At 44.8% G+C, this 12,859-nt stretch overlaps 1 protein-coding gene across 3 annotated transcripts in view; it reads left to right on the forward strand.

Annotated features, from left to right (window-relative positions):
* SLC22A16 (solute carrier family 22 member 16) overlaps positions 1-12,018 on the forward strand; it is a 33,370-nt gene extending 21,352 nt beyond the window's left edge. The window contains exons 7-8 of one of the 3 annotated variants that reach the window (XM_018053071.1): positions 1,295-1,394; positions 11,644-12,013. In XM_018053071.1, coding sequence (XP_017908560.1) covers positions 1,295-1,394; positions 11,644-11,841 — 298 coding nt within the window. In that variant the 3' untranslated portion in view covers positions 11,842-12,013. Of the gene's footprint in view, positions 1-1,294; positions 1,395-11,643 lie in introns of all 3 variants that reach the window. The other 2 variants (XM_013966433.2, XM_018053072.1) reach the window with 2 other exon arrangements.

Raw genomic sequence — 12,859 nt, forward strand, 5'->3', positions numbered from 1 at the left:
CTTTTGTGTTGTTTTCTTATTATCTTTCACTTATGTGTCATAGCCTTACATTTAGTCTCTGAGTATAAATGCCTTCTTTTTGAGGAAGTATGGGGACTCCGAGATGTGGGAAGATTGCATGATGATCTAATTCTGAATCAGAGGCTTTGTCTATACGTCGTTAGCAAGGATATTAGAGAATTTGTTTTGAAATAGTGCTGTATTGTCCTAAAACCATTTTAAATCTCAAACACGATTGACTTACACCGACTCAGGGCTAATGTTCTAAGGATGTGTCTCTTGATGTCCTGGGGCTGCCATGACAAAACACCGCAGATTGAGGGCTTCAAACAATAGGAGTGTGTTTTCTCATGGTTGTGAAGATTAGAAGTCTGAGATCAAGGAGTCTGGCATGATTGGTTTCTCCCGGGGCCTCTCTCCTAGGCTTAATAAGTGATACTTATTCATGTTGAAGGGCTTCCCTGGTGGCTCAGACGGTAAAGAATCTGCCTGCAAAACGGAAGACCTAGGTTTGATCCCTAGATTGCCCTGGAGGAGGGCCTGGCAACTCACTCCAGTATTCTTGCCTGAAGAATCCCCATGGACAGAGGTGCCTGGTGGGCTACAGTCCATAGGGTTGCAAAGACTTGGATATGACTGAGTGAGTAAGCACAGCACACTCATGTTGGAAGCACATTCTTTGCTTCCTGCTAGAGATTCTATAAGGTTTCTGTAAATAAGTTTTAAAGGAGAGTATATTAAGATGTTGCTTGACTTTAAAAAATTGAAATAGAGTGATCCATAGATATAAATCTTTTGGTTTCCCAAATCCCCACTTCCTATTCTAAATATACTTCAGCTGTAGAAGACTGATGTTATCCTCAATGCTAGACTGAATGAGTATCATAAGAGCTTCATCTGCATAGCTGAAGACTGATTTACCTTTCTTTTGTCCTGAATTATCTGCGTGTTTGTAGACACTGATATTTCACAGAATGTGAATATAAATCATGAACCTGTGTGCTTAGTTGCTCAGCTGTGTCCAACTCTTTGTGACCTCATGGACTGTAGCCTGCCAGGCTTCTCTGTCCATGGGATTTTCCAGGCAAGGATACTGGAGTAGGTTGCCATTTCCTCCTCCAGGGGAAATCATGAACAATTCCTGAAAAATTAAAGTTAATTTCCAAGTATGTTAGGCTGACTTAAGTTTTAGTATTTATTCTCTGTGGGGAGGGTGGACGGGGACCTGGGCAGCTGTTCCCTCAATGTCCCTGTCTTCTGTTCCTGCTGCTGTTCTAATTCTCTCTGTTTCCAGGTCGCTGGCTGTGGGGAGTGGCAGCACGGTGGGCCGTGTGGGAAGCATCGTGGCCCCGCTGTGCATTTATCTCTCCAGCATTTGGATCTTCATGCCACAGGTGTTCATCAATTTATAGAACTTGACTGAGATAGTGGTGAGGCAGAGCAGCTGACTGCCTTCTATATTTTGATTTATTAGGCTCCAATTTATAATTTGGTTTGGGGATTTCTAGCATCCTTGTTAATAGCTCATCAGTTGTTAAGTAGGGTGGTGGTTGCTGTTTCTCTTGTTTGTTGATTGCCTTCCCCCCTCTCCCTACTGTCAGCGGTTAATTGCAACTTGATCAGCTCAAGTAGGTCCTCTCCTCAGCACATCATGAAGCCAGGAGCTCTGGTTTCTGGTCTCTGAGCCTGTGCTCCTCCATCGGGATCCGCCGGCTGCCTCCCACCCCCAGCCTTTGTGATGTCTGATCAAGGCCAGTTCTGGAGGCTGCTGCTCCTGGAAGAATCTGGTGGTATCTGGTGGGAAGGTGTAGGGGTGTGTGGTTCGCAGCGTCTCTGAAACTTGAGGGGCTCTTCATGGGCTGGGCTGCCTGTGTGCCTCCTCCGGGCGTTGGCAGTGTGAGCTGTTCACCTGTTTATGAAGCCTGAGGGCGCCTCTGCTCAGTTTGCAGATTTCCTCCTGGCCCGGCTGTGAGTTTGGGAAGGCGTACGGAGCACTGCTACACAACCGGGGCAGGAGGAAGATGGCTGATGGGAGGTGGGGGGCAGGGAGGTGGGGATGGTGGGGGTGGCTGGAGGTGCTGCAGTGACTCACGGGGAGCCCCAAGGGGTGCTGGCCCTCTCCCTCCTCCTCCAGGCTCCCTTTTTGGAACCTCCTGCTTGGAGCTCTCTCTAGGCTGTTTGTTCTCTGTTGTCTCTGTTTCTGATTGCCTCACTCTCCAAGAGCCATCCTGGCTGTCTCTCCCAGTCACTGTGTGGATAGCTGCTCCTGAGTGCTGACTTGACTTCCAAGCTGCAGTCTCACTAGCCCTGTGCATATCCTCCCTGAACATCTTATAACTTCACCGGTTCCCAAACCCAGCTGGCTTATGTTCCTTCCTCCTTCTGTCTCCACCGTGGGGTGGGAGTCCTTGGCCTCCCGCATGACACTGGAACGCCAGCTTTTATTCCCCCCGCCCCACTCCTCTCAATCCATGACACCAAATCCTCCTCACTCAAAACCTCCCTATTCACCTGCTTCCAGTCCAGCTCCTCATCACTGCCTGCCTCCCAGGTTCCCTCCCCTCACTCTACCCCCACCTCACCCCCAACCCCACCCCATCAGGGTTGTTTGCTGAACCTACAGCTCCAGTCCAGCTGCCCCTCACCTTCAGAACAAACCCCAGCTCTGCCTGATCCTCATGTCCTTTCCAGATTGACCCCTCCCCATCTTCCCTATTTTGTTTCTTCACACACTTCCTGCGCCTTTCACACCCACCCTGCTCTCGCTGATACCTGCGCCACCTCCTCTGCTGGAACATCCCCTCTGCAGAGAATGCTTCTTGCCCACCTCCCCCAAGCTTTCATGTACCTTTTTTTTCCTTAAGAGAAAGAGACCCCTTTTCCTCAGACTTTATGCAACAATACATGTTAAAACCAGGAAAACTGATGGGGCTAATTGACTAAACCAGGACCCCCTCCTGTGGAGGAGGGAGGGACAGGCTTCTGGGGTGCAAGCAGTGTTTTCTTGTGGGTGATCAAGACCATGATAAGTATTTCTTTTCTTTTCAAACTTTAAACTTTTGTATTAGGGTATAGCCTATTAACAATGTTATGGTAGTTTCAGGTGAACAGCGAAGGGACTCTGCGTACATATATGTGTATCCATTCTCCCCCCAAATCCCCTCTCATCCAGGCTGCCTCATAACATTGAGAAGAGTTCTATGTGCCATACAATAGGTCCTTGCTGGTTATCCATTTTAAATATAGAAATGTGTACTATCAGTTCAGTTCAGTTCAGTCGTTCAGTCGTGTCTGACTCTTTGCGACCCCATGAATCGCAGCATGCCAGGCCTCCCTGTCCATCACCAACTCCCAGAGTTCACTCAAACTCACGTCCATCGAGTTGGTGATGCCATCCAGCCATCTTATCCTCTGGCGTCCCCTTCTCCTCCTGCCCCCAATCCCTCCCAGCATCAGAGTCTTTTCCAATGAGTCAACTCTTTGCATGAGGTGGCCAAGTACTGGAGTTTCAGCTTTAGCATCATTCCTTCCAAAGAATACCCAGGACTGATCTCCTTTAGGATGGACCGGTTGGATCTCCTTGCAGTCCAAGGGACTCTCAAGAGTCTTCTCCAACACCACAGTTCAAAGGCATCAATTCTTCAGCACTCAGCTTTCTTCACAGTCCAACTCTCACATCCATACATGACCACTGGAAAAACCATAGCCTTGACTAGATGGACCTTTGTTGGCAAAGCAATGTCTCTGCTTTTTAATATGCTATCTAGGTTGGTCATAACTTTCCTTCCAAGGAGTAAGCATCTTTTAATTTCATGGCTGCAATCACCATCTGCAGTGATTTTGGAGCCCCCCAAAATAAAGTCAGCCACTGTTTCCACTTATTTCTTAAACTGTACATTTGTTTTATGCATTTAAAACTTATATTTTATGGTAGATAGGTAGATAGATATAGACCTTTTTTTTTTCCTTTTTAAGAAGTAAATCCAAGAACCGTTAGGACCCAGGCTGCCTCAGAAGCTGGCAGTGCATCTGGGTCAGAAGAGTGAAGGGCTCCCAGAACTGGAAGATGCATTATGGCTGCAGTTTCTCTCCAGTACTCCTATGAGGTCCCTTTCACAGCATCTTCCCAGGTTTGCCAGAGAGCAGTTTTCCTGGATGATGGTGTCCTGGAGCTTTAAGTGGCTGTGACTTACACAGCTGGGGAGTTGAGACCAGAACTGGACCCACTTGCCTCGTTTCCAGTTTGTCCTCCTGCTCTGACTCTGCTGGATGGCTAGTGGGGGCTGAATGCTCTAGGGGTGTAGATGAGGCAGCCCCTGTGTATTGATAGCTTTTAAGACATGGAGCAAACCCCACTTCTTCAAGAAGGCCACCCAGACCCAGTGGCCCAGTCTCCCTCTTTCCCAGGTCTGCATAGCGTTTCGTGTGTACCCTTTCCACAGCCCGCTGTGGCAGTCTGGCTGTAACATTTGCACATGTCTTTGTCTCCCAGTTAAACCATTGAACTCTTGCAGAACAGGGCATTTTGTATCACCATAATTGGGTCCAGTAAAGCATTTCTCTTACTTTGCGTGCCATTCATGTTATAATTTATAATATTTAACATTTTAAATCAGATACACTGGCTTTTATAATATAGATTTGCTCTAAGCAACAATAACAGTGAAATCATGGGTGTTATACTAGTTACATGGAGAAGGAAATGGCAAATCACTCCAGTATTCTTGCCTGGGAAATCCCATGGACAGGGGAGTCTGGTGGGCTACAGTCCATGGGGTTGCAAAGGGTCAGATACTATTGAGCAACTAACACACATGCATACTAGTTATATGTCTTATACACTAGCAAAATCCTACAAGTAATAAATTGTTTGAGATGACCTTAAAAAAAAAAAATCACTGTGCACCCACAGGTGGTATGCATCTGCTTTTTGGGAATCATTGGTTCAATGTGTTTCTCTCTTATGTCCCAGCAACAGGCACCCAGTCAAGTGTGCTTAATTGGGGGAGTTGGGTCTGGCCTACACAAGAAAAGATTTTTGAGAGCTCACTACTCTTTTTTAGGGCATGGACTTTTCCAGAAGCATCTCCTTTGTGCTAGAACTTTCAGTTCAGTTCAGTTCAGTCACTCAGTCATGTCTGTCTCTGTGACCCCATGAACCACAGCACACCAGGCTTGCCTGTCCATCATCAACTCCTGGGGTTCACCCAAACCCATGTCCATTGAGTTGGTGATGCCATCCAGCCATCTCATCCTCTGTCATCCCCTTCTCCTGCCCTCAATCTTTCCCAGCATCAGGGTCTTTTCAAGTGAATCAGCTCTTCACATCAGGTGGCCAAAGTACTGGAGTTTCAACTTCAACATCAGTCCTTCCAATGAACACTCAGGACTGATCTCCTTTAGGATGGACTGGTTGGATCTCCTTGCAGTTCAAGGGACTCTCAAGAGTCTTCTCCAACACCACAGTTCAAAAGCATCAATTCTGCAGCACTCAGCTTTCTTTATAGTCCAACTCTCACATCCATACATGACCACTGGAAAAACTATAGCCTTGACTAGATGGACCTTTGTTGACAAAGTAATGTCTCTGCTTTTTAATATGCTGTCTAGGTTGGTCACAACTTTCCTTCCAAGGAGTAAGCATCTTTTAATTTCATGGCTGCAATCACCATCTGCAGTGATTTGGAGCCCCCCAAAATAAAGTCAGCCACTGTTTCTCCACCTATAGCCATGAAGTGATGGGACCGGATGCCATGATCTTAGTTTTCTGAATGTTGAGCTTTAAGCCAAGTTTTTCACTCTCCTCTTTCATTTTCTTCAAGAGGCTCTTTAGTTCTTCTTCACTTTCTGCCATAAAGGTGGTGTCATCTGCATATCTGAGGTTATTGATATTTCTCCCAGCAATCTTGATTCCAGCTTGTGCTTCATCCAGCCCAGCGTTTCTCATGATGTACTCTGCATAGAAGTTAAATAAGTAAGGTGACAATATACAGCCTCGACGTACTCCTTTTCCTATTTGGAACAAGTCTGTTGTTCCATGTCCAGTTCTAACTGTTGCTTCCTGACCTGCATACAGGTTTCTCAAGAGGCAGGTCAGGGGGTCTGGTATTCCCATATCTTTCAGAATTTTCCACGGTTTATTGTGATCCACACAGCCAAAAGCTTTGACATAGTCAATAAAGCAGAAGTAGACGTTTTTCTGGAACTCTCTTGCTTTTTCTATAATCCAGTGGATGTTGTCAATTTGATCTCTGGTTCCTCTGCCTTTTCTAAAACCAGCTTGAACATATGGAAGTTCATGGTTCATGTATTGCTGAAGCCTGGCTTGGAGAATTTTGAGCACTGCTTTACTAGCATGTGAGATGAGTGCAATTGTGGCAGTTTGAGCATTTTTTGGCATTGCCTTTCTTTGGGATTGGAATGAAAACTGACCTTTTCCAGTCCTGTGGCCACTGCTGAGTTTTCCAAATTTGCTGACATATTGAATGCAGCACTTTCACAGCATCATCCTTTAGGATTTGAAATAGCTCAACTGGAATTCCATCACCTTCGCAAGCTTTGTTCATAGTGATGCTTCCTAAGGCCCACTTGACTTCACATTCCAGGATGTCTGGCTCTAGGTGAGTGATCACACCATCATGATTATCTGGGTCATGAAGATCTTCCTTGTATAGTTCTTCTGTGTATTCTTGCCACCTCTTCTTTATATCTTCTGCTTCTGTTAGGTCCATACCATTTCTGCCCTTTATTGAGCCCATCTTTGCATGAAATGTTCCCTTAATACCTATAATTTTCTTGAAGAGATCTCCAGTCTTTCCCATTCTATTGTTTTCTTCTATTTCTTTTCATTGATCACTGAGGAAGGCTTTCTCATCTCTCCTTGCTATTCTTTGGAACTCTGCATCCAGATGCTTATATCTTTCCTTTTCTCCTTTGCTTTTCGCTTCTCTTCTTTATGTTCCTCATTAATAGAAGATGAAAGTGGAAAAAATGTTTTTAAAAAATAAGCCAAGACACACAGAAGAAGATAGATAAATCTATAAAAGCAAACTGCTATAAAGTCACTAAAACCAAATAAAGATTTTTTTTAAGGATATCCATAAAGATCCATTACAGACTACAAAGTTAAAAGGGATTTTTAATTTTATATAACAGCTATTCTAATAGTGCTTGTTATATGACAAGCTCTCTTTTACTTGCTTTACAATAAGCAGTCTTCATAGAATGTTTTTGTTCAGTTGCTCAGTTGTGTCCGACTCTTTGGGACCTCATGGACTGCAGTACACCAGGTTTCCCTGTCCTTCACTACCTCCCGGAGTTTGCTCAAACTCATGTCCACTGAGTCAGTGATACCATCCAACCATCTTTTCCTCTGTAGCCTACTTCTTCTCCTGCCCTCAAGCTTTCCCAGCATCAGGGTCTTTTCCATTCATAGAATGTAGGTGCTGTTTTTGCTATCAGTATTAAATGACATGTTCTATGCTGTGCTTAGTCACTTAGCCATGTCTGACTCTTTGTGGCCCCATGGACTGTAGCCCGCCAGGCTCTTCTGTCCATGGGGATTCTCCAGGCAAGAATACTGCAGTGGGTTGCCATGCCCTCCTCCAGAGGCTCTTCCCAACCCAGGGATCGAACCCACGTCTCTTACATTGTAGGTGGATTCTTTACCGTCTGAGCCACCGGGGAAGCCCTTAAATGACATACTTGGGTTCAAATCCAAATACCATGCCTTTTTTGTAGATTAAACAAACAGTCCTAAAGGGGATGCAGAGAAACAAGTTCTTCCACCTTGACCCTCATCCCCCGTTCCCTGGGACCACGTCTGTCATCCGGGTCTTGTGTGTATTTGCAAAAATATTCTGTGAATGTGCTTCCTTTGGAAGTAGCAGATGTTGCTTATTATTTTTAATGAGTAAAAAAATAAATTATTAAATTTCTCATTAAGCTTATTTATGGATGTTAAACTGCCCAGGGAGCCAGTATTTTCCTTTTGAGGACTAGACATAATCGTCTAGAAGATAAGTTTATATTTTCTCTTTTTCCAAAAGAGCCGCATGAGCATCATTCCTTCTGTTGCTTTTATTTCCAACCATTATTTTTTAGTAATCTGAGGAAAAAAGTGGACATCTAATTCACATGATCTTTGTATTCGTGAACTCATTTGGCAAAGGTTGAGTGTTGATTTTGAATTAGGTGAAAAGGAGCAGGGATGAAAGAGACAGCATTTGTCCTGAAAGATGTCCAGACTGGTGTGGAAGGCAGAGGTCCCAGAGAAGAGGGCTGGGGTAGGGAATGTTGGGGTTATGGGGTTGCAGGAGAGGGCTACCAACCCAGCTAGGGCCAGAGGAGAAGTTTCCTGCAGGAGGGGCCTTTCATCTGTGTCTGGAGGGGCCGGTGAGAGTCAGCCAGGTGGAAGAGGAGATAAGGGAATTCCATGCAGAGGTAACAGAAAGGCGAAAACTTAGAGGGGAAAAGAAACATGGCCAGTTTGGATCTGGGTGCTGGCATTGCTGCTAACACCCAGGGTGGGGTGTGGGTGTCAGGAGGTAAGGGTGAAAGGATGCAGGGATCTCAAAGGAGGTCAGAATATCAGACTAAAGGCAGGTTGGAGCAGACAGGATAGAAAAGTGTTACCCTCTGGACCCGTGACAAGTTGGGTATGGTGGAGGGGGGGCAGCAGGAGGGGTGGAAGGTTGTTCTCAGGGCTGTAGCGGACTCTAGGAGGAGCAATCAGGCTGAGGTGGGGAGGAACGGTGCACTTGAATTTGGGTAAGGAGTGGGAGGTGCCTGCTTGATGGCTGGAGAGGGGGCAGCGGGGTGGGGGCTGGGGGAGGCTGGTGCCTTTACAGGTCTGGAACTCCGAGGGGCACAGGCTTGAGAGTCAGCTAATGAAGGGTGAGGGGAAAGGGAGGGGGACTGAAGAGCAGAAGCCTGGAAACAGTGGCGTTTAGCGCCTGATGGGAAGAGGGGTTCAGGGCGGAAACTGAGGGGCAGCAAGGGAGGTGACTGGGGCCCCAAAGGAGGCGGGGAGGCGAGGAAGGCAGAACAGGCAAACGGCTGTCAGATTAGGCAGCTAGGAATCTGGCCTGGGAAGAAGCGTCCATGGGCATTGGGGGAGGGCCACGCTGCTGGGGGGCGGGCAGCATGGAAGGAGAAGCAGGGACTGCTGTGGAGAAGATGGGCGGGGGCTGCAGTGGATGTGGGCTGAGGCGGAGAGGCTCTTGCTTGTTTCTGAAGATAGAGAGCAGTAATGGCAGCTACCGTTTATTGGCTCCTCAACTGTCACTGTTTTAAGTGCCCTAAATGTGTTATTTTATTTAATCCTTTCAACAGTCCTTTGGGGGCAGGTAGTATTATTATTTCCATTTTGCAGATAAGGAAACTGAGGAGCAAGAAAAATTAAGTCACCTGCCCGGGGCCACACAGGTAGCAAGTACAAGTTCCCAGGCAGTGGGTACAGAGATTGTAAGAGGCTCAAGAAATTTATTTTTACTGAGGGAAACTAGCCAGTGGAAAGGAAAAGATCAAAAGTTTGTGAGAAAGAAGGGAGATCTATTGATGCAGGAAGACCCCACCCCTCCACAGCCCACACCCAGGAGAAGGTGAGAGGGGACAAAGGCTCCTCCTGGCCAGAGCGGGGGAGAGGTGGGATGGAGGGGGTTGTTGGGGTGCTTGTGTGGGGTAGCGAGGACTGGCCAAGGGGGTGGAGGACCTGCTTGGAGTGAAAGGAGAGATGCAAGGTTCTGAGTTTATTCAGTGCCTGGCTATTCTCACTACTCACTACTACGCTTGCTCCTTGGAAGAAAAGTTATGACCAACCTAGACAGCATATTCAAAAGCAGAGACATTACTTTGCCAACAAAGGTCCATCTAGTCAAAGCTATGGTTTTTCCAGTGGTCATGTATAGATATGAGAGTTGGACTATAAAGAAAGCTGAGTGCTGAAGAATTGATGCTTTTGAACTATGGTGTTGGAGAAGACTCTTGACAGTCCTGTGGGCTGCAAGGAGATACAGCCAGTCTATCCTAAAGATCAGTCCTGAATATTCATTGGAAGGACTGATGTTGAAGCTGAAACTCCAATACTTTGGCCACCTGATGCAAAGAGCTGACTCATTTGAAAAGACCCTGATGCTGGGAAAGATTGAAGGCAGGGGGAGAAGGGGACAACAGAGGATGAGATGGCTGGATGACATCACCAACTCAATGGACATGAGTTTGAGTAAACTCTGGGAGTTGGTGATGGACAGGGAGGCCTGGCATGCTGCAGTCCATGGGGTCACAAAGAGTCAGACACAACTGAGTGACTGAACTGAACTGATTCTCACTACCAAGTTAAAAAAGAAAATCCACTCTTGTCTTGAATTGTCCATTTGATTCTATTTCTTGTTTAGACTTGTTCAGTGTTTTTCAGACCCTGACAGAGGTCTCTCTTGGGATTTCTACGTCCTTTGCAATATCACTTTAAATTCTGTTACTGTTTCTTGGCTTACTCATGCATTTCTGGAATTAGGTTATCAGTGTTTTGCAAAACAAGTCAAGAACTGTCTTCCTAGGTCACATCTGTACCTGATGTGGCCTCACGTCGTGTTTCAGTTTGCACTGTACCTCAGAGACTATAAAAGCACCAAATAAGCAGATTTATCAGAAAGCCCATGCCTTAATTTATTTTTATGGGCTCTTCTCAGTACTTTTTGCTAAAGGAGTTTAAATTATGCAAAGACAAAGTTTCTACAGACTATATTCAGATTTAGTTCTAAAACCCACCCATATCTTCATAGTGATCAACAGAGAAGAGATATGCAGACTTTAGTTTTTTAATGTGATTTGCATTTTTGAAAGCAAACACCTTGGTGGTAGTCTAAAAGGTTACCTTTCATGTGTCAAAACCTGCAAGGTAAAGAAATACTGAATTTTTATAGGAAATCACTTGGAAACTGTCATTCCCCCCACACAAAGTAGCAGCTAGTTTCCATTGCCTTTGTTTTGTTTCCCCCTAAATGCTACAGATTTTGGTTCATTGAACTGTTCACTCGTGCATGCATGCATTTATTCAGTCCCCACCATTTACTGAATGCTGATAGCGTGTCCATTATTGGGGGCAGGAGCAGGGTTGACTACGACAGTCCCTGACCATCAGGTCCAAAGCCAAGATGCTGGGCTCTCCCACGAGACTCTGGAGCCTGGCAAGACAGGGCAGGGAGTTTTTTTTTTTTTTTTTTTTTCTGCAGTGTAGCTCCTAGGACTGTGCCTCAGTTCAGTTCAGTTCAGTCACTCAGCTGTGTCCGACTCTTTGCGACCCCATGAATCACAGCACGCCAGGCCTCCCTGTCCATCACCAACTCCGGGAGTTTACTCAGACTCACGTCCGTGGAGTCACCTACAAGAGTAATAATGCAGGCAGTAACTGGGATTTATTGAGTAGGTGCTCCACGGTGGTTGATGAATGATCAGATTAAGCTTAGTCAACTAATTAAAAGTAACCCAAAAAGTCTTACTACTGAGAAACAAAAATGCCAGCTGTTATGTCAATTTCAATTCTATTGCCCTCTGAACAAGGCTCAGAAATGATTATTCTCTGAAGGGTACATTTCTTTATCGATGTGTCACTTTTTTTTTTTTTTTTTTTTTGCTTCCTTCTAGTTGCTTGTTGGGACTTTGGCCTTAGTGAGTGGAGTTCTAACATTCTTGCTTCCGGAAACCCTCAGGAGGCCTCTGACAACTACTTGGGAGGAGACTGAAAAAGAGAGCAGTTCAGGCAAATTACTTTCCACAACCAGTAATACTGTGTTAGAAAATGTTGCAGTGGAGAACTCTGAGGATTCTAGTCTTAATAAATAAACGGGCCAGAAGTGCTGTCCAGCACCCAAAATGTTGTTTAATGCTTTTGTGTTAGAGGAACATTATTCTCATCTCCTGCATGCCATGTATATGTGTCTTTGTAAAGTTTTTGTAAGAAAGTTTTGAAACGGTTGTTTTGTAAAAGTAGAAGAAATAAAACGCAAGATGAGAATTCTCTTTTTTTATACTGCTTTCTTATTGCCACAAAATATTTTTCCGTGTTTGTTCTTCTGAGTCACTAATTCTTGCAGGACTGAGGGACTGGTACACAGCTCCCTTCAGTACTGGGTCCCCCTCCCCCCAACACCTGGACTGTTGACTGGGAGGAGGGGGCATGTGAGAGTGTGTTTCTTTTGACAAAGCCACTTGCCGATTCTATTTATGATATTCCTTCCTCTCTTGGGAGAATCATAGATCTAAATTTAAGTCTTATTAAAAAAATATTCCATCAAAAAACACTTTAACTATAAAAACTATAGTTATCTCGCTTTCCAGCACGCCGAGGGCTTGAATGTATGGACAAATGTACTTATGTTTGGTCTACTTAAGGGACTCACACTTGGTAGGGGCCAGGAGTGAGTTTTTTGGTCTGAATTTCCTATTTTTCCTAAATTTACCAAATTCTCCCCATACATCTCATTCCTTGTGTATAGAAGCTGTGGCATTTTGGTGTTGCAGAAGTATTGTAAATTTTTTTAACTTTGTAGATCATCTAGGAAATTGACATCTGGATGTGTTCCCAATATAAAATAATTTTTAAGTATTGTTACCTTTTAAAAATAATTTATAGAAAGGTTTTACTTTCTTTTAAAGTAATAAATTTTGTTTCCTCAGCTTCACTTATATTTTGCAAAACAGTGTAAGATCCTAAACATTTCAACTGCAGAAATATGGCGTATGGTATTATCTGTTATAGAAGTATGCATTCCATATAAGTTGCACATAGGTTTTGGTTATTTTCTTTACTTGGATTTCATCAGAAGTTTATTATTATTTTTTCTTTGCTCTTGAAATTTAG

Source organism: Capra hircus, chromosome 9 (assembly GCF_001704415.2).
Source record: "Capra hircus breed San Clemente chromosome 9, ASM170441v1, whole genome shotgun sequence".
NCBI classification, from domain to species: domain Eukaryota; kingdom Metazoa; phylum Chordata; class Mammalia; order Artiodactyla; family Bovidae; genus Capra; species Capra hircus.